The sequence below is a fragment of the Hippopotamus amphibius genome, chromosome 5 (genome assembly GCF_030028045.1).
Source record: "Hippopotamus amphibius kiboko isolate mHipAmp2 chromosome 5, mHipAmp2.hap2, whole genome shotgun sequence".
Lineage (NCBI taxonomy): Eukaryota > Metazoa > Chordata > Mammalia > Artiodactyla > Hippopotamidae > Hippopotamus > Hippopotamus amphibius.
In genome coordinates this window covers 5,249,431-5,275,359 of record NC_080190.1, presented here as the reverse complement: position 1 = coordinate 5,275,359, position 25,929 = coordinate 5,249,431, and the positions used below count along the sequence as shown (strand labels likewise).

General features: G+C 45.2%; 1 protein-coding gene across 4 annotated transcripts in view; it reads left to right on the top strand.

Moving 5' to 3' along the window:
- DOCK1 (dedicator of cytokinesis 1) overlaps positions 1 to 25,929 on the top strand; it is a 520,609-nt gene that overhangs the window by 439,723 nt on the left and 54,957 nt on the right. For all 4 annotated transcript variants that reach the window (XM_057736106.1, XM_057736108.1, XM_057736105.1 and 1 more), the window contains 5 exons: positions 9,327 to 9,412; positions 9,599 to 9,755; positions 16,169 to 16,209; positions 17,521 to 17,611; positions 21,632 to 21,751. In XM_057736106.1, coding sequence (XP_057592089.1) covers positions 9,327 to 9,412; positions 9,599 to 9,755; positions 16,169 to 16,209; positions 17,521 to 17,611; positions 21,632 to 21,751 — 495 coding nt within the window. The remainder of the gene's footprint in view (positions 1 to 9,326; positions 9,413 to 9,598; positions 9,756 to 16,168; positions 16,210 to 17,520; positions 17,612 to 21,631; positions 21,752 to 25,929) is intronic.

Sequence of the window (25,929 nt, the reverse complement as noted above, 5' to 3'; positions counted from 1 at the left end):
ATGATGTCATTTGTCATTCTATTCAGGAGTCCTTGGATCAAAATAAGCGCCATTGGAACTGAAATGTGAAAGAGTGTTTGGTTTCTGAATTGTTGTCTTCCCGCCATTCTTTTTGTCTCCCTCCTATTTCACCATAGTTTTAAAATATCTTACACCTGTCTTCTGCGCATGTGCTTCATTTTCTCCAGCTCACAGGTTCTCGGGTTTGTCAGTCATGGCACAAAATTCACAAGAATCCCAGGAGTTTTGCCTCGATTCTCAACACTCTGTGCCCAGTGGTGGCTTCAGAATCTGTCCAACATCAGGTGACATCTTCCCAGAAAAACCAAACTGTTTGAGTCTTACCATGACTTAGTTGCGCCCATTTAATTCCATCTCACAACGATTGCCCTAGCCTAAAACATGCCTCACTTGGACGTGTGTAAATAAAACACAGACAAGATAAAGGTCCACAAAAAGAATCCACATTCGGGCTAAGCGTAAGCAGCCGCTCAAGTTTTTGGGTCAAGAACCCTTGGCCATTTGTTCATTGTATTGTCATCTGCTGGTACCTTCGCAGGCAGGTGGTAGGACACCCGAAGGAAAATCAAGGCAGAAAAGCTAAACCTTGTGAAAAAAAATCTCTCTGCTGTAGTAATCTGTCCTCGTGAATTGGGAAGTGATCAATTTCCTTTTCCGTGGGGACACCTCACATATTCTATTGACCTGTCTCAGCCTCCCGAGGGAAGGCCACGTGGATGCCAGGCGGCATGCCATCCTTCCCAGCTCTGCTGCTTCCCCGTCATTCCCGTTTCTGCCAGGCTTCTTGTCACTCAGTTCACGGGTCCAGTTCCACTGGCCTGGCCTTGCCCCTTGGCCTCCGTGGTGGGTTGCAATGACTTGTGGGCTCTTCCTCTGTCTCACCCCCCGTGTCCATCTGCTTCCCTCACCCCCTATTCCAGGACTCTCCTGGACCAGAGCGTTCGTCTCTCGACTTACTGTACCTTTTCTGACTCCTTTCTGTTCTCGGTTCAACTCTGGTCCTCCAGTGGCTGCTCTCCTGAAGCACAGGCGTGCCCTCTACGCCGTGTCGGTGATGTTGGTTAATATGTGTAGCGGGCACGTGCACCGAGCAGTCGGGCACGGCTGTCCCCGCCTCCATCAGGGAGCTCCTGGGCTGGGGCTGGCTGGCTGCTGTTTCATCTGCCCCCAATTCAGTTATCTAACTTTACTACTCACAATTGGCTCTACTTTCATAGCAGCTGTGCAGACCTCCTGGTGTGAGGGGAAGACACTGTTTTTCATTTTTACAAAACTTGAGTGTTTTGAACATGTGACGTAGCCTCATTTTCTTAGAGCTTGCTGTATCTTTCAGAAGGGGGCTGTTCAGATGCTCCTGTGGAATATGTGTTATGTCCAGTTGTTTTATACTCTTACAGCTGCAGTGGAGAAGCAACCTTCTGGATTCAGAAGAAAAACCTGCCATCTTACTAAGATTAAACTGCATCAAACCATCATTGGAATTTCAAAAACATGTCTTACAAATTGGCTTTTCTAAAGTTCCCCTGAGTTGCTGCTCCTATGTTCTCCAGCTGCACTGGAGGGCATTTCATTAGAATGTTCTTACACATACATTTTCCCAAGGGTCTACTTCTCCCTTGTCTACACTTTTGCAAGAGGGAGCATACATCTTCTTTCAGAATAAGCGTGTCCTTGTCAGTGTCCTGGGTGCCTGTTCCTGCCTCTCCAGGGTCCATGCACTAAATGGTGGTAGGATAGGGTGGCATGGACTTATCTGTTCACGTGCCCTCCTGGTGGCCCAGGACACGCCTTGCATGGCTTCAGGCAGTGCCTTAGCTTGACACTTTTGCTCTGGGCAGGTCCTAACAGGTGTACATGATCTGATCCATCATGGAGGAGCTTAGACCAGAAAGAAGCATCTGACCTAGGAGGCTCACATATGTACAAAGTGGCCTTGAGTTCTAGAAATCCTTCCCACCTAAAAATAATGTGCTTCATGTCAGCTGGCATTCACAGCTGTGAATCTGGGGTCCACTGAAAGGATGGATGCTGTACCCCTTTTCCGGAATCTGAACGGCTCTCTCCCCTCCCCCAGATCCCCACTGGATTGACACTTTCTCTCTCCCTGTTGGTGTAGGGGTGAGGGAGGGATGCTGCCTTCTTTGAAGATTGTCCTTTTCCTCCTTAGTGCTTGTGCTGTAGATACTCCATCAGCAGGGAGATAAGAGGACAACGAAGGACCTCAGCTTGAGGTCCGCTCCAGCTGTGGTCTTCACAGGTGACCACCCCTGCCCTGTGGTGGCCACTGTTGAGCACAGGCCCTCCAGCCACCCTCCACTATGACTCCATGCTCACTTGTGATTCCTCCGCTCTGTCCATGGGGCCATTCTGAGTCTCCACTCAACAAAAGCCCATTTCTCATCTTTTCTGCCTCCTCTGTCTTCTCCCTGCTTCCCACACACCAGCTGCCCTTGTGCCTGTTCTCCCAGCTGTCTCAGGGTCTTGTGCTCTGCACGCCCCACCTCTTCTCCTGCAGCCTCTCCTCCCACTGCTTCCCTCCAGTGCATTAGCCCAGTGGACACATTCTCTTCTCACTTTCCCTGGCACATGTCCACTCCTCAAGGCATCCCCGCGGGCATGTTCACTGCCCCCTGTCCCCACTCTACCCCACCCCATCCCAGAGAAGCGTGTTTACCCTGAAACTGAGGACTTTGGAAAATCTTGGGTTTGTTTGTTTGTTTTTCGAAGGGGAGACCGTATGTGTGAAAATTTCGGGATCTGCCAGGCTAGCGCGGAGAGGGTGGGGGCGTCCTTGTCTTAGTGCCTCTGGCATCATCCACGTGGACTGGCTGAGCTGTGTAACTGCAGAATGAGCCTGAACTAACCACTCCCCCATCTCGCTGAGATCCCTGCCCCCAAATGAGTACCATTCTGGGTCTTAGCCTCACTGGATTTAGCTTCAGAGGAAAAGCATGCCTTTTTCTCTCCTGGCACCTTTTTAAAGAATTCCATTTATTCTGTTTTTGGAAAATAGAGAACTAACAGCTGAGAACTGCAGCAAATGACCATTTGGGCTCTTAGACCATTAATAAAAACGGGATGGAAAAGGCTCCACAGCAAAGTAACATTTTCAATCACAGAGCTCTTTTCTGTCATCTTCGTGAGGGTCAGCAAAATGCTTCACTACTTCCAGAAATTCCTATTTAGTTGTAAAAATATTAGAACATGTGTGATCTTTGTGTCTGCAATGTTTCCGAGTTCCTGTTTGAATAATCTCTTCCTATTGCTGGTAGCCTTAAGCAAATAACTGAATGACCCATGTGGACGCTGGCAGCTTCTACCACTTGGTGGCAAAGCCAATATATTTTGCGCTGTAATGTGAATGTGAATACGTTTGGTGGTGATTTTCTCTTGTTTATTCTGCAGTTCATTGGGATTTTGTTGATTGGTTTATTTTTTGCTTTCATTTAAAAAATAATACTCAATTCTGTTGTTTTGGATGATCAGAGGGGAAATATGGCCCAAGAGTTAGGCTTTTATTTTATTGAACCCCAGACCCAAAAGTAGCCCAAGAGGTCATAGGAAATAATACCCTGGACTCTGAGAGTTCTGATGACATTGAATCCAATTATAAAAACTCTCCAGCAAAGAGAGACCTAGGCTCTTTTCATCTCCTATAACCGGCAGGACTTATTGGGCAGACTTGCTCCTGGAGGCCACTGTCAATGAATTCAGCCTCAAAGTCAATCCTTGGTCTGGGTTGTGTGCAGTGGGGCACAGCTGCACCTGTCCGATCTGGGACTTGGGGCCTCTAGGCTCTTGAGTATTTCACAAAAGCTTCAAGGTCACTGAGCTGTCTGCTTGTTAGATGTAGAAGGATGTGGGGATTTTAGAACGTGGGATACGGAGTGCCAGAGATTAATTAAGTGTGTAATTAAGTTTACAGAGTGGTTAAGCAAGAGGAATGCCATATACATCAAACTATCTGTGTGTCCGAGCACAGGGATTAAAGGCTGGATGATAGATTTGGGTGGTCAGTTACTTCTCGGGTGTCAACATGGAAGCCTGGAGCCCCAAGGGTGTGGGAGAGCCAGGCTGCTCTCCGCCGAGCCTGTGGCTTCTTCCTGACCATGTGATCCACACACAGTTAATTGACTCCCCCCCACCCTGACCCCCACCCCCACCCAGTAACGCTAAGAGAAGGGCATGGTTATGCAGTGCTGTCGGATTGGACAATTCCAACTGGGGGCACAGAACCAAAGAGAATCTGACTTCTCAAGCTCTTTAACACCAGGGGGTGGTCTAAAACCATGGTCCTACCTCCAGTATCTTGTGAGGAGCTTTTCTTGAAAAACAGAAAGTAGGGCAAAGTGCATACCACACAGGCAGGCCCAGGAAATTTTGTGGCTTTTGTTCCAGACCACCACCATCAAGGGAAATTTCAATAAAGCAAATCGCATGAATATTTTGGTTTCCCAGTGCATATAAAGGTAGTGTTTACACTATACTGTAGTCTCCTAAGTGTTCAATGGCATTATGTCTGAAAAAGCAGCACCTTAAGTAAAAATACTTTATTGCTAAAAATTAAAAAAAATACTTTATTACTAAAACATGCTAACCATCATCTGAGCCTTCAGCAAGTCATAGAGGCTGGTGAAGGGTTTAGAATATTGCAGGAATGGCCAAAATGTGACATAGAGACAAGACGTGAGCAAATGCTATTTGTTTTTTGTTTCGTAAATACTTTATTATTTTTATTTGGTTGCACCAGGTCTTAGTTCTGGCAGGCATGCTCCTTAGTTGTGGCACATGTGCTCCTTAGTTGTGGCTGGCAGGCTCCTTAGTTGTGCCATGCAAACTCTTAGTTGCGACCAGGGTTTGAACCTGGGTGCCCCAAATTGGGAGCGAGACTCTTAACGACTGTGCCACCAGGGAAGTCCTGAGCAAGTGCTATTTGAACAATGGCACCCAGTAGACTTGCTCAAGGCACAAACCTTCAATCTGTAGAAAAAAAAATACAGTATCTGTGAAGCACGATAAAGCAAAGCGCAATAAAAAGAGGCTTGCCTGCACTCGGGTTTATTTGTAGGAAGGTCAAAGAAACCCTTTTGCTAATGCGCTAAGCTGACCATGGTCCTAGCGTTCAGCTGTCTCCCAGCTCTTGATCACCTCTGAGCGCTTTATCCATGTGGTGAGTTATTTGTGCAGACCTTTCCATCCTGGTCCTGCCTTGCTCTGACATAACCCCAGCTCTCTTCTATAAATGTGTCCCTGCATGCCTGGAGAGTGCAGGCCTGGTTGTATACATTTATCGATGCACTGTAACACGAATGGTAAATCTCACCCCCAACAGAAAGGATGCATTTCTAAACCGAGGAGGACTGGCCTTCGGGTTTTCCTCTGCTGAGACCCTTCACTCCCTGATCTCCTAAATTGGAGCCAATAACCCGTGGTTCATGGTGGCACTGAGCGGTGGGAGCAGTGGTTCTTTCTAAGTTAACTGAATTCACGATGACATGAACACATTATCCCTGCGTGCCCAGCTCCCTCCTCCCCCATCCTTCTTTGTGTTCAACTTAGTAGCAACCTTCTGAAAAGCCCTATATACGTGGCCTCTTCTGTTTCATATTCTCAGAGGGCCACTGGTATCAGATGCTTAGAGATAATCTGTTCAATATTTTAAGTTGGACACCTGTGGATTTCTTTTTATAAGTTTAATTATTTATTTATTGTCTGCATTGGGTCTTTGTGGCTACGCGCAGGCTTTCTCTAGTTGCGGTGAGCAGGGGCTGCTCTTCATTGCGGTGTGCAGGCTTCTCATTGTGGTGGCTTCTCTTGTTGTGGAGCATGGGCTCTAGGACATGTGGGCTTCAGGAGTTGTGGCGAGCGGGCTCAGTAGTTGTGACTCATGGGCCCTAGTGTGCAGGCTCATGAGTTGTGGCTCACGGGCTTAGTTGTACTGTGGCATATGGGATCTTCCCAGACCAGGGCTTGAACCTGTGTCCCCTGCATTGGCAGGTGAATTCTTAACCACTGAGCCACCAGGGAAGCCCCACCCTGCAGACATTTTTGTAGTGATATTAAAGTTTCAGAAAAGAGAGGGAAATGTAATCATCTTGCTTATCACAAGTGGCCCTCTGCTACCTTTTGAGCAACACAGTAAACCCTTGCTAATTTTATCCTAACCGTAGAGAATCCTGTTGCAAATTACCAGACAGCATGCATTTACAAGTAAGATAATGAACGTGATTCTTATAAAACCAGCTCTGTTCTCTCAGCAGACGTACTTTCTCCAGTTTATTTGGACAGGATCATTTAATCCTGATTATGATAACAGTTCACGGCACAGGCGCATCCTGATTCTAGTATATTCTGTAAAAATTAATGTGGGCCCTGGAATTTGAGGCTGGCTGCGGGTCTGTGGAATGGAATCCTCGCTGATAAACAGAAGAGGGCTGCCAGGTGTTTGTGCAAATTACAGAGTTCAGACTAGAGGTTAGTAAAATTAGAATCAGCTGTGTTCTTCTGCTTTACTTATCATTCATCTGCTCGTTTTAGAAAACATCAAATTCATCAGTCAGAATTTGATAAGCAGCGTACTTAAGGAGCTGCCTTTATTGCCCTTGTGTGCGACAGCGAGGTTTATTTTATGTGGAAGCAGAGAAAACATGCCATTTCCAGAAAGTAGACTCCAAATTCAAACACCTTTCTGATTCACTGGAGATGAGTACTTTGCGATGCTGATGTTTGCCTATGTTAGGATAAGACATGTTTTCCTTCATTCACTAAGCTGTCTTTGTTACATGCTCCTTGAACGTGCATGGAATTGAATCATGTGTTTTCTCATTCAATTTAGTCTTATTTTGTCTCCCGATTAGTTCTTCTGAAGAATCAGCTATCACCACTTAATATTTGGCGTTCCCGTCATGGAAGATGCGGCTGCCAACTTTTGGTCTAGTGGCAAGCCGTCTCTCCTGTGCTAGTTTCCAAAAAGAACTGCCCTCTGCAGAATTCTTTTCTGTAAAGGACAGCGTAATAGTGGGTTTGTATGCAGAGGTTGTTATTATATAGTAAAAGTCATCATCCAGAGACCCCAGGTGAACAAAAAAGAGCAACTTGTTCTTTCTTCTTCAAGAGAACCATCTTTTTTCCTCTGTTCCTAAAATCCCTGAACTTCTTAAGCCCAACAGAATCAAAGAGGCCATTTATTTGGGGGAGGAAACAGTGAAACAGATCAAGACGAGAATTGCAGGGATTCACTGAAGGCCTCGTGTTTGTGATGCTGCTGAGTCCTTGGTGTCAAGCAAGAATCAATACTTCTCTCCAGTCCTGTTTTAAGCCTTTGTTTCATCTGTAGCGTGATAAAACCGTGGCTTCAGGCAGTGTGTCCCAATCCAGGTCCCACGCTGAAGCCCCTCCTTGGGTCTCACCAGCCCCCTTGCCTTCCACTTCACAGGGGTCACAACCAGTTGCCCCTGCAGCGGCTGTGCCCTGGGTCCCCAGTGCAGTAGACGGTGCGCGCCAATGAGTGTGTTCACCACTTGGCCTGTGTGGCCAAGAGAATAGCTTGTGTCTTAGCAACCTATGGGCCCCCTCCTTTGGGGCCCCATTAAGCCCTCCCCAGCTCCAATTTAACACCAGCTCTATCCAATAATGTGTGTGCACATTCATCCCGTTAAAGCATCCGTGTCAGACGCTGTCCTAGGAGTTGGGAAAACAGTAGAGACCAAGAGAAGAAAATTATTTCTCTCACGCAGCTTAAATTCTCATGGGATCCCAATAATCGTGCGGGACTAGTTGCCTGGGGAAGTGACATCTGAGCGTGTATTTCAAAGGGATCCCACTAGAGATGATCACACTAAGTGAAGTAAGGCAGAAAGAGAAAGACAAATACCATATGATATCACTTATACGTGGCATCTAAAATATGACACAAACGAACTTATCTATGGAAAGAAAGAGACTCAGACATAGAGAACAGATGTGGTTGCCAAGGGGAAGTGGGGACGTGGGCATGGGGGAGGGAAGGATTGGGAGTTTGCGATTAGCACGCGAAAACTATTATATATAGAATGGATAAACAGCAAAGTCCTGCTGTAGAGCGCAGGGAACTATATTCAATATCCTGTGATAAATCATAATGAAAAAGAATGTGTGTGTGTGTATATGTATATGTATAACTGAGTCACTTTGCTGTACAGCAGAGATTAACACAACACTGTAGATCAACTATACTTCAATAAAGTTTTTTTTAAAAGGGATCCCAGGGAGCCTTGCATGCATGCCGTGGTCTGATTGCTTCGTGAAGCCTGAATTCAGCTGTTGTTTCCTTCAGTTCTTCCTTTGTTCATCTCCTTTCGGTTCAGTGTGGGTATCTCCACCTCTAGGGACCTAAAGCTCTCGCAGCCCCTCCTTCCTACTTGTCCCACATCCGTGGGTAACTGCAGGACCCTCTTGCCACAGGACCACTCACCCGGCCAGAACCCCAGTCCCGAGGTGGCTCTGAATCCTGCCAGGGCTGGGGCTGGGGCTGGGCAGCGAGGATGCGGATGTACAGCCACTGTTACTGCACTAGTTATCTCCAGCCTGATCAGCCATGGGGTCCGTGACCTCTGTGAAGACATTTTGGAGGTTCGCTCCTCCCCAGAATTTAGAGTTTTCCTGAAAGCATGAGATAGAGAGACCATCCGTTGTGAGGATCGTTTCCCACCAGATACTCTGGGAATCCAATCGGAAGCTTTGGGGAATTCAAGGAAAGGCCTGGGAGGCACCTTCTTGAGGAGTCTGCTCGTGTCTTAAAGGCATTTCTTCTCTTGTTTTTTATACTGTTTTTCAACCAGAGTGAGTGAGATATTTCTCTAGGATCTTTCAAGGAATGGCAGGGAAGTGGCCCTTTGCCTGTTTTCAGATGGCAGAGAACTCTGCGGGCAAGTGACACAGCATCTGTTCTTTTCCAGGAATTGAGGAGCTATTTTAGCTGTTCCTTGTTCATAAAGATGAAGTTTGAGATGTTTTTTCATGTCGCTCCTTGATTTTTTTTTTCCCCTACGGTTTCCTTGTCTTTCTCCGGCTCTTGCTCCTGTGATCAGAACGGGCACCGAGACTTCATTAACTGGGGAAGGAAATGAAAGATTCCCCCTGTGACAGGGGCTCCTCAGAAACCCCCAGGGGTGCGGGGAGGGCAACTCTGGAATGAAGGCAGGCTTCAAAGGCGTGGGGCAACTCTCGATGACGATCTCTCGGCGATGTATGTATTATTGACGCTCAAGTCATGGAGTGAAATGTCCGCCATGCTGATTATTTACGCTTCCTCTGTTTAATTATAGTTTGAAAATGAGATCATCACCAAGCTGGATCATGAAGTGGAAGGGGGCAGAGGCGACGAGCAGTACAAAGTGTTGTTTGATAAAATGTAAGTGTTGATTAACAGTGGGATTTATGTCAGGATAGAGACAGAGAGACCGTAATTAGACAACAGTGAACTCTGTAGCCCAGAAATAATTAAAAAGTGTTAATAATGGGAAATATTTTACATTGCACCTCAGTCGGGTTTCTTTTTCTGAGGGTGATGAACAAGGTGTGTGTGATTATTTTTCAGCCTCTTGGAGCACTGCAGGAAGCACAAGTACCTCGCCAAAACGGGAGAAACGTTCGTAAAGCTCGTCGTGCGCCTGATGGAAAGACTTCTGGACTACAGAACCATCATGCACGATGAGAACAAAGAAAACCGCATGAGCTGCACTGTCAACGTGCTGGTGAGTGAAAAGTTAAACATCCGGTCTTCCCAGGAAGCCAGAAGTGGAGCCAAGAAGTTCAAAGCCTTGTGACAGCTGGCCGCAGAGCTTTGCAGGGCAGGACACAGCTTCCCTGGCTTGTTTCCTCATCTTTTGCAGGAAAGGAGGAAGGTAGAACTGTTTGCAGATCTGCTTGAAGCATATCTGCAAAATCATCTTCCCTCTGGATGTTTCACACTGTTCTTCCCCTGGTTCAGGACAGTGAGCCATCTCATTTTATAACCAGGGGAGCACCCTCGCTGATTACAGATCCTTAGTGTTTCATGACTAGGAGGCTGGAAGCGTGTCCCGTAGTGGGTTCGAGTGGTGGCCTCCGATAGAGAGGTCCACATCCTCATCCTCAGAACCTGTGAGTGTGACCTAGTTTGGAAAAAAGGCTCCTAGCAGATGTGATGAATTTAAAGATCTTGAGATGAGACTGCCCTGGCTTACCCAGGTGCGCCCTAAATCCAATGACAAGTGTTCTTTTCTTTCTTTTTTTAAATTTTATTTTATTTTTGGCTGTGTTGGGTCTTTGTTGTGGTGCGTGGCCCTGCTGACCCCTGGATTTCAGACTCGGGCCTCTAAAGCTGAGAGAGAATGCAGAGCTGTGGTTTTAAGTCCCCAGGCTTGTGGTAATTTGTTAGGGCAGCCCCAAGAAACACGTGCACGGCCACACGATCACTCTGGAGAACTTGGCCACTGCCATCCATTGGTGTCTTGCACCGCTGCTGTCGCTGTGACGTGGTCAGGTTCTGGGGGCATCAGTTTTCGACACAGTTGTGGTGCATCAGGAAATGCCTCAGGGCAATGAGCTTTTGGGAAGCTTTACGACAAGCTCAGCTGCAGGGCGTGGTTGGCGAACCTTGTGACTCTCAGGAGCCGCGTGACCCCCACATCTGGCTCCGAGCTCTCTGCATCTCTCCACATCTTCCTCCTCTGCTGCTCCCACAGGAGCCAGACGAGCAGACTCCTGGCCCTGGTAGCCTTTTCCTCAATTTCCCCTGCCTGTCCCAACGCAGTGATGCAAGGAAACACTGTTCCTGGTTTCTTCTCTTTACTACTGTGGATTGTCCTGGTCTTGGACAACAGATAGATGCCCTGCCCCGGCTTACACCATCTATACAGATTTGCAGGCGCTGAGAGCTCATGGGAGTGGACTTTTGTGCCAGGAGGAACAGGACACATCATCCATTCTTAAGTTTGGATTAAAAAGATAAAGAAAAGGGAATTTTTTTTCCTTTCCACCTACTTTAGTGTCAACACTGAATCTGAGCTTTGCCACGAGGGGCTGGCAATTGACAGCTCATGCAGCCTCAGCCCCTGCAAGTCTGTGGCTGGGCAACCCGTTTTGGCCAATGATAAATATTTCCAGAGCAAGTTTTCTCTTCCTTGAAAGTCTCAACATGGGGAACTTCTGGCTTCTGGTCCAGTATGTAAAAGGAACCTGGGACTCATTACTCCCATCCTCACCACAAGAAAAAAGCTTGAAAATTGAAAATCAACAACTCTTCTGGGACCCATCTTCTCAGATTCACAGGGAAAACGCCTGCTCCCAAAATTGGAGAGACAGGATACAAAGAATCAGAGCTTCCCGGAGCAGAAACCGCCATTGGAGCCAGTACTGGACTCCTTTTACCCAGTACGTCATGGCCACTTTCAACATCAAATAACAAGGTGTCTTAAAAACAGAAGATGCAGTTTGACGAGACAGAACATCAGAGCTGGACTTGGACAAGGCTTTAGAGGATTTAGAATTATCCAACTGGGAATTTAAAATGACCATGATTAATGCTAAGGGCACTAGTAGAAAAAGTGGACATCGTGGAAGAACAGGTAATATGAGCAGAAAGATGGGAACTCTAAGAAAGAATCAAAGAGAAAATGCTAGAAATCCAAAACACTTGCAGAATGAAGAATGCCTTTGGACTTATCAATAGACTGGACATGGCCAAGGAAAGAATCAGTGAGACTGAAACATCTAAGTATGTTTGTGTGTGCATCATAAGGGCTGTGGACTGCTCTAGGAGTGACTGGTGTCCATCCCTGAGATCTAGCCCGCAGGCTGTGTTTGCCTCTCCATCCACCGGTAGCCTGACTGTGCTAGGGTGGCAGGCGCTCTGCCCCAGGTAAGGGCCTCGTTCGTTTGCTCAGGAATGAACCTGGCTCTTGCTCTATTTTCTTCCTGCATTCTTGCCTTTGTCCAAAGGAATTTTGATGATGCCAGTATGGTTAACACGAAATAAAAATCAGTATCTTTATGCAGCAAAGAAACAGAAACCTTTCAGAATCGTTCCCCACCGTGGACACACTTTTCTAGTGCTCCCCTGAGCTTTAAGGGGATCCAAGAGGCCCATTTGTGTCCAGAAGGAAGAATTATTATTATGTTATTAGATTTCCAGCTTTGATGATTGATAGCTATTTGTTTCAAGCAGGATCTTTCATGCTCACCAGGATGCAAAACCTAGTGGAGAGGTAGTGACAAGCTCTGAACCAGACCTTTTATCAGAATCAGAATCAGGGCCAGAAAAATAAGCTCTTGTGAGGACACCTGAGATCACAGTTCCTGACGTTACCGTATGCTCCTCTCTCATCCTGAGATTATCTGACATCATTCACTTCCTTCAACTGGAAACATCCTGAATCATTCCATGAAGAGTCAAGTGTTCTATTCTTAAGCGTTTCCTGGAGAGGATAAGATGGGCCCCAACTTGTCACAATTCTTTCATGTAAAAAGTGCAACAGATCTGTGGATTACAGAGAAACAAAAATGGATTTTTACAGATAGATGTTCTGTCTCTTAATATTCATTGCCAAGAACATTTAAGGTGCATTTTTACCTTTTCTCCTGGTACTTTTCGTATGAAACAGAATTTCATAGAAGTAAATATGTCTCTCCATCTCTAGATGAATATGGTTGTATAAACATATGTTTAGGAATACGAGGGTGAGTAAAAATTATCCGCACTCTGGTTATATTAAAACTCTGTTGGCTGCACTGTCTTATCAGCGCTTTCTGTTCAAGGTTACTGTCTCCTCAGTCACTGCTGTGCAGGTGTGGATGTGTTTCATCAGTTCATTTGTAACTATGGTGCGAGCAAAACTGGGTGCCCCACTTGTGGTTTGCATGAAAGAAGAGCAGCGTGCAGTGATTCGTTTTTTGTGATCTGAGGGTGTGCACATCCACACACTTCGCCCACACTGTCGACACTGCAAAAACTTCATTTTGAGGTATTAGCGCTTCCTCCTTATAGTCCTGATCTTACTCCCTCAGACTTTCTCCTGTTTGGTCCTCAAAAAGCAGCCCTACGAGGACGAAGGTTCACCTCTGATGAAGAAGTGAAGACAGCGGTGCACTCGTGACTCGCGGCTCAGTCTAAAACATTTTTTAATGAGGGAATACGACAGCTTGTTGACAGATGGACAGGGTGTATTGAAAAGCAAGGAGATTATGTTGAAAAATGATATATTTGTTCTTTCTAAAAGTTAATTAAAATAAATTCTAGAGCCAGAGTGTAGATAATTTTTGAATTCCCAGCGTATATAAAATGTACTCAATTGATCACTAAGAAGAAATCCCCTTGAAATCCTAAGGTCGCAAAATAAAGAACATGAGGTTTATTCATCACTAAATAAATGTAAGCTCACTGCAAAATTTCCTTGAAAACCAGTGCTATTATTTATTTTTTTAATGGAGTTAATGGAACGGTCTATGTTGTGTGGGTGCGTTAATGTCCTACTCTTCCTATCACTTAGAAAACAAATTAAAATTAAAAAATGAGAGACGGGGCCGTGATTCTGCTCAGAAACCTAAGTCCTTTAGACATACCTCTGCAAGCAAGTCTGCATGTGTATTGGATCATGGCTTCCATCAGACAAAATGCATATTTGTAATTAAGTCGAATTTCATCGTCACCTCATAATCATGCAATCTCTCTTACTGGTTGGTGATTTTGTTGTGTGTCACCTGGCTCTTCTATGCAATTATCATCACATCCGTACCCAAGAGTGGTAGAATCATTGTTGTTACAGACCTAAGTTAGGTCCTTCGTGGCTCCTTTACAAGGCTAATGAGGGTGAAGGAGTACAAAATTGAAGTACAATGAAAATGCACGCGCTCTGAAAGATCAGTGCATAGCATTGGGTTGGATTTGGGGGCCTGGCCCAAGAGGTTGCTTGGACAAACGTCAGCCCTGGCGCAGAGAGGACCACAGGGGGCGGAGGCTGCCCGCAGAGCCCAGAAGTAGGGCGCCAAGCACTGTGAATTTTACATGAGGAACACAAAAGTTTTATACAGAAATTGGGATTTGAGATGAATGTCCTTCAATTCTAGGGAGGTTTTGATGTCCTAGGCAGGGAACAGGACGCAGCACAGGCAGGAAATAGAAGACATTTCCATATCTCGGAGAGAGGAACGGAAGTCGCCTGATATCCCTGTTGTGAAATTGTAGAGGAGAATGATCAAAAGCTTAGGAAAGGATTAAAAATAGGAGTGCAGAAGAGAATGCTGTGAAATCGTAGCTTGTAAATACTGGCGAGTTGAGAGTTGGAAGTGAAGGGCTGATCCTCCGCCTTTGATGTGGGTTCCCTTTGTTACGTGGCTCTGGGTCGCCAGCTGAAAATACCCTCATTACCCAGACGGCACCCGAACCAGAGGACACGCAGATCGGAGAGGCCGCAAAATGTGAAAATCTTGGTGCGTCCTTCTCAACGTGCCCCCTCTTAAGTCTCTGCATTTATTCATCATTTCTTTTCAGAGAAATCAATTGTGGAAGCAGTGTCTTTTTTTTGCTAATGAAATGAGACAGGCTATTCCATCTCCTTGGATAATTGCGTGCCTTTATAATGCTGATATTCATTCCTTATCTCAGGCCCACATTGTGTGCAGGTGCTGAATTTCACACTGAAAGTGGCCATGGTGTGTCCATACCTTAGGCCTTGTTAGGTGACTGTGCTGTCCCTTTCTGTTGCCGCATGTACAATAAAGACTTTCGCGGGTTTACCGAGATTTCATATTAAGAAATGTAATTGTGATAGAAAATAGTTTACAAAACATGTAGAATTAGCCCCTTGTTGATCATCTGCGAACTACCCTTCCTCTATCAATGCTGCAGACAAGGTGCTTGTTTAAGTGGCAACCAGGTTTTTTTGCAGTGTTTGGGAAGGTCCGGGTAGAGCAGCGCTTTCCGATAGAAATTTCTGTAACGATGAAGGTGCTCTGCGTCTGCACTGTGAAGGCCGTAGCACTGGCTCCACATGGCTATTGAGCGCTCAAAGTGTGTGGCACGCGCCCCTGAGGAAATGAATGTTTAACTTCACTTAATTTTGATTACATTGACTTTCTATTTGAATGCATGCGGCTCGTGGCTACTGTGCTGGGCAGGTCGGGTCTGCAGTGCCACGTTGCCTTCTTGCGGCTCTCGGTAAGGCTTAGACACAGGATGATGGGAATCATGTCGATGATACTTATTCCCAAATTTGGGATCTTTAGTTTTTTTTTCACTTCTAATGAGATTACAGTGGTTAAGAATGGTTAAGATATCATATCTTTGGGTAGTACCCTGTTTTAACTGAAAACAGATAACTTTCAAATGACAGAAGTAGATGTAAACCATCATAGTGTTTATTTTAGTTTTTAATTTTTTAAAATGTGTTGCCAAGCATTTTTTTTCCTTTTTGTTTTATTGAAATATAGTTCATATACAGTGTTGAGGTAGTTTCAGGCCAGGTGTACAGCAAAGTGATTCAGATCTATATGTGTCTGAATATATAGATTCTTTTCCATTATAGGTTATGACAAGATATTGAGTATAGTTCCCTGTGCTATACAGTAGGTCCTTGTTGGTTATCTATTTAGATGTGGCATATACACACAATGGAATAGTACTCAGCCATTAAGAAGGAATGAAATGATGCCATTTTACAGTAACATGCATGGGCCTAGTTATTATCATACTAATGAAGTAAGTCAGACCAAGAAAGACAAATATATAATATGGTTTATATGTGGAATCTGAAAAAATGAACAAATGACCTTATTTACGAAACAGAAATAGACTCATGGACATAGAAAACAAAACTTACAGTTACCGAAGGGGAAAGTGGCCGGGGCGGGGGGGGTAGGGATAAAATAGGAGTTTGGGATTAACATATACACAGTGTAGTGTTTAAAGTATAGGAACTTTATTTGTTAGAATCTGCCCCCCCCCAAAAAAAAAAATGAAGAACAGTGTAAGATGTTTTTGCATTTTATGCGAATTTATGGTTCGAATCCAAAGAGCTGGGTCCGTTTGGATGTGTTTGACACAAGTTGAAGAACTGTGAATTTTTAATGTGTATGTGACACCTTTTATAGAACAGGTTTCTTAAAACAATTTTGTGGTTTGATTTTTCAGAATTTCTACAAAGAGATTGAAAGAGAAGAAATGTATATAAGGTATGTGACCATCAGGCTTATTTGCACCCTCAACCTGTTTATAATAATTACTGTTTGTCAAGTCCATGCTAAAAAGGTGTTTTATAACCACAGGGGTTAATCTTGTAGGGAATTGTGAAGGCTAGAGTTTGAATTTGGTGGAGCTCCTAGAAGTATTGTCAGGCCTGGTGCAGTTCGTCCAGGCTGATGTGGAGATTTGGGGAGGTTTCATACTTAGCCAGCTCGTTAGAAAATTATTATTTCACAGCGTTTTTGTTCCCCTTGACCAACCCTTATGGCCCTTTTGAAAAAAGGCACCACCACAAGTGTTAGTGTTTTGCAGTTAGCCATATGATCAAACGAGAGTCCAGTTTTAATTTTATCAGAAATAAGGCAATATTATAAATTTTCAGTCTGTTCTTAGCTGGACACCAAATTCTCAAGTTCTGTATTTTCTTTTGGATTTTTCTCCTTCACTTGCCTTTTTCTCTAGGATGCTCGGCTGTGATTGGTACCCTGTCCTTCTTGGTTACTCTTGGGGGCCAGTGTCAAATTTTAGCAAAATTACCACTTAGAAGACCAGAATGATTACATAATCCATATGGCATTAGTGTTTGATGATGGATTAGTGACATTAAGCATGATTTTTTTCTTTTTTCTTTTGACATCTCTAGTATATGTATTTGTATAAAGAATAAACAAAATCATGATATTCTAAGTTGTGATTTCTAAGACTTTTTAACTTTGTCCTTTAAAAACAGTACCATGTGACTGTAATAAACTTTGAGGAAAAGAATCCGTTTCTTTTATCCAAAATGAAGGTTGCTTTATATTAAAAAGCAACCTTTATTTCTTTATGGCAAAGGAACTCTTTTGATCACATTCACTGTGGTCATCGGAGCTCTTTATTCTTATGCATTTGTATTTTTATGGATTGTGTGTGTGTGGTGTGTGTGTGTGTGTATGTTTGGACTCAGTAGAAATCACAATTGAACATTGTATACTCTCATTTCAAATGTATGAAGAAAAATCTGCAAAAGATGAGAAAGAATGAGAAACCTTGGAGTACAATTCTACCTTCTTGTGCCATCTTCAGTTGTGTCCTAAAAAGAGAAAACTTAAATTAAAAAAGTATATCTATTGTATATTACTCTTGTTGGTTTTTCTTAGTGCCTTGTGTGCCAGAAGCTTCCAAGGTTTTATGCATTGTGAACACTGTAAAAAGAAAGTATAGAGATGATTTACCATTGAAGGCAGAATTTAGCTCTTGCAATTCTCAACACAAATGATCTGATGGTGCTTTAAGAATGTACTTCTGTTTTATCGTCTCAGGTATTTGTACAAGCTCTGTGACCTGCACAAGGAATGTGATAACTACACGGAAGCAGCCTATACCTTGCTTCTCCATGCAAAGCTTCTGAAGGTAGTAAAGATTACCAGATACTTTTATGATCCTGTCATTATAAATTATAAGATCATTTAACATTTGATTTTTCCATGACAAATTTTAGTAAACCTATAACAAGATTTTTATGGATATTAACTCAATGCAGTGACATAAACAAAGACAGTTAGGAAGTACTTTGATTATAGATTTGGCTCTCCTGAATGCAAATTGGACAAGATGTCAGAGCAAGTTATTACTGAGCATCTTAAACACCCATCATTGGTCTGTCAGATCACAGTGAGTTAGAGTTCTATAATTCCTTATTCCTGCCAAGAGGGCCCAGTAATGCTGGAGGGCAGCCTCAATAAGAAGGAATTTCTGTGGTAGAACAGCTAAGAGAAATGAGCCCACCTCTCATTACCTCAGCATAGAGTATAGGGACCAGTTCATGACTTTTCTCTCCGTGCCTTCTAAGCGGTTCCATTGAGATCCCCTGTTGGTCTGTCAGTTCATGTTGGACTTCCTGCCTGACTCTCCTGGGGGATGTAACTCCTCAGTGTGGCTCTGGCATGATCTCTCAGTGATCCTTTTGTTATGCAGATAGCTTTGGACATTGATATATGTGTGTGTGTGTGTGTGTGTGTGTGTGTTGTCATAATACATTCATGCTCTCCCCGATGTCCATTTTCAGTCCAGTTAGTCATACAAAGTGGACCCACAGTAAATAACTGGGTGGGTGTTTGTATTGATGGATGGCAAGATGGAAGTGTGGGTGGATAGATGGATGGATGGGTGTGTGGGTGGGTGGATGGATGGATGTGTGGGTAGATGGACAGATGTGTGTGTGGGTGGATGGATGTGTGGTTAGTAGATGGATGTGTGGATGGGTGGATGGATGTGTGGATGGATGGATGGATGGGTGGATGGATATGTGGGTGGCTGGCTGGCTGGATGGATGTGTGGGTGGCTGGATGGATGTGTGGGTAGATGGACGGATGTGTAGGTAGATGGACGGATGTGTGGGTAGATGGACAGATGTGTGGGTAGATGGATGGGTGGATGGATGTGTGGGTGGATGGATGGATGGATCTGTGGGTGGATAGTTGTGTGGGTGGGTGGATGAATGTATGGGTGGATGGATGAATGTGTGGGTAGGTGGATGGTTGGATATGTGGATGGGTGGACTTTTGTGTGGGTGGACAGACGGATGTACAGGTGGGTAGGTGGATAGATGAAGGAATTTCTTTACGACTTCTAGTTCTATATTTTAAAACTTTGGCAAGACACTAGATCATCTTTCCCATTATATCCTCATAAAAAAATTGAAAAATTATGAACTAGATAAAGAGGAACAGCTATGAGAATTAGAATTGAGTGTCCCTACATAAAGAGTACTCATTCAAGGTGTGGGGGATGTTGGCTTGAGTGTCTAAACTCAAGCCAGCACCGCCCACACCAAAAACTGAATGAAAGGAAACCAGATGAGATTATGTTAAAAATGAGCAGTAAGCAGTGTCTACTGGGTGATGAGAGGATTAAGGAGGATGCCATGTTGGGCAGTGAAACCTCCAAGAATCTTCCAGCCCTTGGCCCAGTCCTGAACTCCCCAATAGCCTGTGTGCCGCACATACACATAAGCCACTTTAGGGACACTGTGGTGTGGAGATTTACCTTTGCCTGAAAACAAAAGTCCTTTACAAAGAAAACACAACAAGACTCCTTGAAATCTGAACGCCTCATCCACAGTCATCCACGGTACCCTTTTGGCTTTGCACCATATAAACTCTCCCAAGGACTGTCATTTATGAAGACAGAGATTTCAGTTGGGGCATCTCACACCAGCCGCCCCGCTTTGAATTCTAAATGGCTTTCATTTGTTAGAAACCCAAATTTTAATAACAAGGTGATTTTGAAACTGCAAAGATATTTCTTTTACACCAGGGAAATTAAAATGGGGTTGACAAGCTGCTTGGCCACGCTTACTCTCTCTCATAGAACATAAACTTTTCTGCGGGCCAGTGAATGTAAGATAGATATACATGTGTGAGCTGTCATTTGCTTAATTATTGCATTTATTGAGCACAGACAGGTTTGTCACAAACGGTGCAAAGACATTTCACAACCCAAGTCAATCGGCCCAATTGCATTATCTTCCACTGGGGTTTAGAATTTTCCAGTTAAATGCTGCATAATCACTCTCCGTGTCTTCTACATCATTACATTTTGCAGTTTTTCCTAAATATGTTTTGATATTACAGTAAATGTGAATTCATGCTGGTTAATCAACATACTAAAGAACATTACTTGTATCTTTATGAAAATTCTTCACCATGATTGATATATTCTTGTTCGTTAAGTAAAAATCCTCAAATAGGATCTTCTTTTTTAAGGCTATTTTGTCAAAAAAAAAACCACACAAGGGCAATCAAAACATCAGCCGTTAGCCTGGGAATCGAGTTATTTCATCTCAATGTTTAAGTAGAAGGTATAAAGCAGTTTTGCTTCTCCATTCAGTATTTTTTAGGTGATTTTAAACTCCAAGGAAGTTATTTGACATCTGAACTTTCTTATTCTTATTTATCTTATTGTAGTTACATTTCAGAATCATGTAAAATTTTACCTTTACCCTTCATAAAAGCAGAAATCTGGCCATGTGGTGACAATACCACAATCAGTTGAGTTTGTAATTCCCAGTCATGGTTGGGCTACTACGCACGTCTCATTTGAAGGTGAAAAGATTTGCAGCAGCCTAAAGGTTTCTTATTCTTACTTGACACTGCAGGAGCTGGGGTGCCCTTCTGGCCCCATGTTCCTGTTCCCTGGAGCCCTGGGGTTCAGCCCTTTGGCTCTGGGAAGGCAGAGGTGGGTGGTGTGTGCCGGGAGAGCTAGCCTCTTAGGGAGCCCAGCACTTTTGCAGGCTTGTCCCTTGGGGCCTTTGCCCTCTGCCCCAGTGGTTCCTGTCCATTTGTCATGCCCCCCAAAATGTGGACCACAGCTGTCCCATTGTTCCAGATGTGACCTGACCGGCCCGGAGTCTGGTGGGGCCCCCCAACCCCCACTGTGGTGCAGGCATCCTGCAAGTCCGCTGCTTTCCTGGCAGCGTCCTCACTGTCCTGCCTTAAAACAGGGTCAAGAGCCGCCTCCTGAGTCCAACTGATGAGTGAGCCCATCCTGACTCTTTCCTCCAAGGAGCCTCCCCAGACCCCGTAGTCCTGCCTCCCACCCTTAATACCCATGAAATCTTGTCTGCAGAGCTATTATATATCACTGTGCTTTAAATTGCAATAGCACTCTCTCTGGGCCAGGCATCTTCTCACTCATCTTTGACCTGGTACCTTGCGCATAGTAGGTCCCTGCCAAATACTGACGTTTATCGAACCCTATACTTGGCGCCATTGATTTGTTGAGCGTTAAGTTCAGGAGTTTAGGTGTCAGATGAGCTTGCCTTCACCTTGGTGCGTCTCCCCCGCTTGCAAAGACCTCTGTGCATCTTTCCTTCATACTGTAAGTCCACTCTCAGGTCCCCAAACACTGGCCAACTCCGTCCTCTGCGACAGGCAACGTGCCTAGGGCTGAAGTTCCCAAGAGACCTCCCTGTCCGTAAGGAGCTTTCTTTACGACCTGTAACTGGGATCCATGTGCCTCCTGCTGTTGATTAAAATGTCGAGCAGCACAGGACAGGCCAGCGCCCGGGGATGCCCCACTTGAGGCAGCCACAAATCTCTCGGTTCCTCATTCGTCTGGAAGGTTCCCAGGCATCATGGGGAAACTGACAGTTCTGTGCTTTCCAGAACCTGCTGGGTTTCTCTTCTGTGTGAATCGAGACCCAGCTTTGCCTTCCTCTTGTCTTTCATTTGTCTTGAGGCCTCGGTACGGAGGATCTGCCTGCATTCCAGGCCCGACAGCCTGATGGCAGCAGCCCCAGTGGTCTCCAGAATCAGGGCCCGAATCCCGCACCGAGCTCAGGGCTTACTGTGCATTCGGACCTGTGGGTAGGGAAACAGCAGCACTGGACGTGCCCTCACCTGGCACCCTCACACTTTGCTTTTGCCTCAGTGGTCGGAGGATGTGTGTGCGGCCCACCTCACCCAGCGAGATGGGTACCAGGCCACCACGCAGGGGCAGCTGAAAGAGCGGCTCTACCAGGAAATCATCCACTACTTCGACAAAGGCAAGGTAAGAAAACACGCAGTGTTTCTGGTGATCTCCTCTTAACGTGCACCTTCCTGCAGCGTTGTAAACACATTTTTTAACACATGGTGTTTGTGGATCGAGAAATTTGTTACAGATTGTATATCTGAAGGTTTTATGCATATCCCTCCAGCTGGCACTTCTAAGTAGAAATCCTCACCAAAAAAAAAAAAAAAAAAAATCAAACGCCCTTTTGTAGATGCTCTGCTGAAAGTCAGGGCTAAAAAGCACAAGTATTTTTATAGTCCCTGCCAGAGGGAACAGAGTCTGGGACACTGATTTGGGGGAATTCCTGGCCATATTAGAGCTAATGCTTTCCTTTGACGGTTTGCATTTTTCTCGTTACCAAAACATTAATCACGCTGCTCATGCTGGCGGCCTCTGCATTAACTGGCTCACACAAAATTATTTAATCTGTTGACTTCTACTGCAAGGAAGCCTGGCGTCATTTAAGCAGCCAGCGGTACATCTCGTCACTGTAGTTCACGTGATTCAGATAAATAACTACTACTAACAAAGGGGGCTACTTTAGATGTTTTTAAAATCTGCCACCAAAGTGACTTCTAAGCTCATTCTGTGCCTTCATCCATCAGGACTCAGCTCATCTCAGTTACCTGCCTTTTTTTTTTTTTTTTAACTTTGAGGAAAGTGAACAGAGAATCCCATGAAGGTAGCTGTGTTTGTTTCTTAGGGCTACGGTAACACAGCCCTACACACCGGGCAGCTTGACATCAGGAATCTATCCTCCCACAGTTCCAGAGACTATAAAACTGAAGTCAGCCTGTCAGCCCAGCAGTGCTCCCTGAGAGAGAGAGACTCAAGGGGAAGATCGGCTCCCTGCCTCTCTCATAGTGTCAGGTGACGCCAGCAGTCCTCGGCTTGTAGACACATCACTCCATTCCTGCCTCTGTATTCATGTGGCTTTTTCCTCTGTGTGTCTCTGTGCCCAAATCTTCCTCTTCTAAGAACACCAGTCACTGGATTTAGGGCTCAATCCAGTGCAACCTCATCTTAACTTGATTACATCCAAAGACTGTTTCCAAATAAAGTCACATTCACATGTTGTAACCAGGGATTACAACTTCAACATGTCTTTTGAGGGGACCCAGTTCTACCCCAGCAGTACTCATATCAGGAAAGGATGTTGGCTGGCCCTTTTTGTGACTGTCGACAGAAACCGAACCCTTTTGAAAAGATCATGTGTGTTTTACTTATTCCCTGCTGTCCTTGACATGGGGCAAAAATCAAAATATTCAGAATAGCATGCGGATTGGCAGGAGGCCACTTGGAAATGGTCTGTGAATTATACCTGGTCCCCTAGCGAAACAGAATATATTTCTTCATAGAAATGAGATGGTTTCATGATTAAGGCCAATTACTACAATTTTATTAGCTTAGCCAGGGGAATTCTGTTTCTCAACAAACGGCTAAAAAAGTGAATCCATTCCTTCCCCTGCTGGCTTTATGGCTTATGATATTCTTGAGAAGGGTGATCAGGTGTTATGGAAGGGGCAGAATAGCAGGTGGGACCGCCGGGAGGCCCAGGAAGCCTGAGGGCCAGAGGTCCTCGGGGCTGAGTGTGTGCCTTTGCTGATGGTCATCCTGGGCTCTCACGTTCTCTGAAAGCACTGGCCCCGAGATCTCTCGAACCCCACCCCAGCGCTCCTCCCGCCCTCACTCCTCATATTGTGGCCACAGCACCCCTTCTGGATCCCCATCCGCACCAGCCCTCTCGCCTCTGCTGCTGCCCTCAGCTCACCTCTTCCCATCTCAGCTTAGCGTCACGTCTGCTCTGACACCCAGATGTCCTATTCTTTTCCTGTATAGCAATTACCACATTTGCAACAATAGATTTGCACGTATACTTCTTTAGTGAGTCTCCCAATAGGCCTTGGACTCTGTGAAGACAGAGGCCACACACGTCATCCCCCACAACACATGTTGCAACTCTCAGAGCCGGGCACATAACACAGGCAACATTTGTTAGATGAGCAAAGAAACCAATGAAAGAATGAATGAAGGAACAAATGAGTGAATACTCAGCATTGAAGGGTGATTTCTTTTTCTGTTTTTTTTTTTTTAAGTTATTTATTTATTTATTGGCTGAGTTGGGTCTTCATTTCTGCACACAGGCTTTCTCTAGTTGCGGTGAGTGGGGGCTACTCTTCGTTGTTGTGCATGGGCTTCTTATTGTGGTGGCTTCTCTTGTTGCAGAGCATGGGCTCTAGGGGCACGTGCAGGCTCAATAGTTGTGGCTCACGGGCTCTAGAGCACAGGCTCAGTGGTTGTGGCGCACGGGCTTAGTTGCGCCGCGGCATGTGAGATCTTCCTGGACCAGGGCTCAAACTCATGTCCCCTGCATTGGCAGGCAGGTTCTTAACCACTGTGCCACCAGGAATGCCCCCTGAAGGGTGATTTCTGACAGATGAGAGATGCTCTTGGACAGCAGGACAGTTGGCCTTCAATAAATACTAAATTGAGGAACCAAGTGGGTTTGATTTTGTTTTTAGACAAAGTAGCCTCCTAGGGAGGGAAAAAAATGGACGTGTTCAGCGTAGAGCAGTGGTTCTCAACCGGGACCCTCAGGAGACCTTTCAGGTTATCATGCCTGGGGGTGTGGTTGCGACTGGCATCAAGTGGGTCAATGTCAGGGATGCTGCTGGACACCATGCAAGACAGACAGCCCTTACCACACAGAATTTGTGCCCAGGTTGAGAACTCCTGGTTTTGAAAAAAGCGAATTCAAGTAAATAAAGCATTATAGGCAAAAAGAGAAAGGGCTGAAGAAATGTCCTCACATGCTCCTGTGTTTTGGAGGAGACAGAAAGGTGACTCTGGTAAAGTGAACATCAGCGCACCCGGAGTCAGGAAGATTGAACTTGATTAAACTTGTTAATCAAAGTTTAGAAGAACTGTCTTCAGTTGTCTTCAACAGCTGTTCGAGCTGCACTGGCAAAAGAGGTTCAGAAGCCATTTTTGAATACCCATACCTTTGCCACTAGAACATTAAAAAGAATCAGAAGTTCACTCATCTTTCTGAAGCTAATGTGAGGGTGAGTGCAGGTGAGGGAGAAAATTTCATCAGACAAAATTGGAAGTACCTGGATGATGAGCTGCAGAGCAAAAAAAATAAAACAGAAAAAGAAAAAGAAATTATTTTAACATCAACAAGCAATAAATTTCCTGGGGAAAAACTAACAGAAGGAAGTAATTATCCATCTTCTGTACGCGTCGGGATGGGGTGGAATATGCTGGTGTTTCAACCTCCTGACGTCTCAGTGGGGCTACACAGCCCAGAGGGACTTCTCACTCACGCTGCGTGTCCAGCCTCACTTCTGGGGCCCGGGTGAGCGGAGATCCCACCGCAAAGGGATGCAGCCTCTGAGGGACAGTGAGTGACGGCCCGGCCCCTACACACTTGGCCCAGAACTGACACATGCGTTTGTGCTCGTATCATTCTCTAAAGCACGTTCCGCGGCTACAAGGAGCTTCAATGGATGGGGAGGTGCCCAGAAGGGAGGGCGATGATGTGTGCAGCACCTGCACGTACCAGGTGAACTACCAGGACGTTTAATCGGACGAGTGAGTCGGGTTCTAACCTAGGGCTCTCAAGGCACGTGGAAATTACCTAAGTATGTGTATGGTTCAAAAAAGGTAACATTCACTCTAATCCCCCCATTGCACGGCTTCCCACAACCGGACATGTGAGCCTAGAGCTGTGTCCAGAATTTGCTGTTGAGCCAGTTCCTCCGTACTTGAATGTCTTTCTTTGGTTTAGGGAGGGGTTGGCAACAAAGTGGCCGGGCTGGGCCATGCAGGAGAACTAGCACTGGAGAAAGGGGTCAGCTCCCTGTGGCCAGGATGCCCCAAATCTCAGCAGGTGGGAAGTCGGGGCAGCAGGAAGTCACAGCAGAAGATAAAGTTTGGCTCTTCATGCCAGATTTAGAATCACATTCATTTAGGAAATAAGACTGAGACGTGGTCTTGTTATACCTGCCAGGTGTGGGTATATGCGATGATTTGTGAAATCATATCCTTCCTGCCTTCTCTGGAGTAAAACAGTGACTGAGGTTGTTGCTGCAGATTCAGAGCTTGACATTGGGAAGGACTAGATGCACACATTTCCATACTCCATGCCCAGACTGCAACTTTTTTCTTCTTTA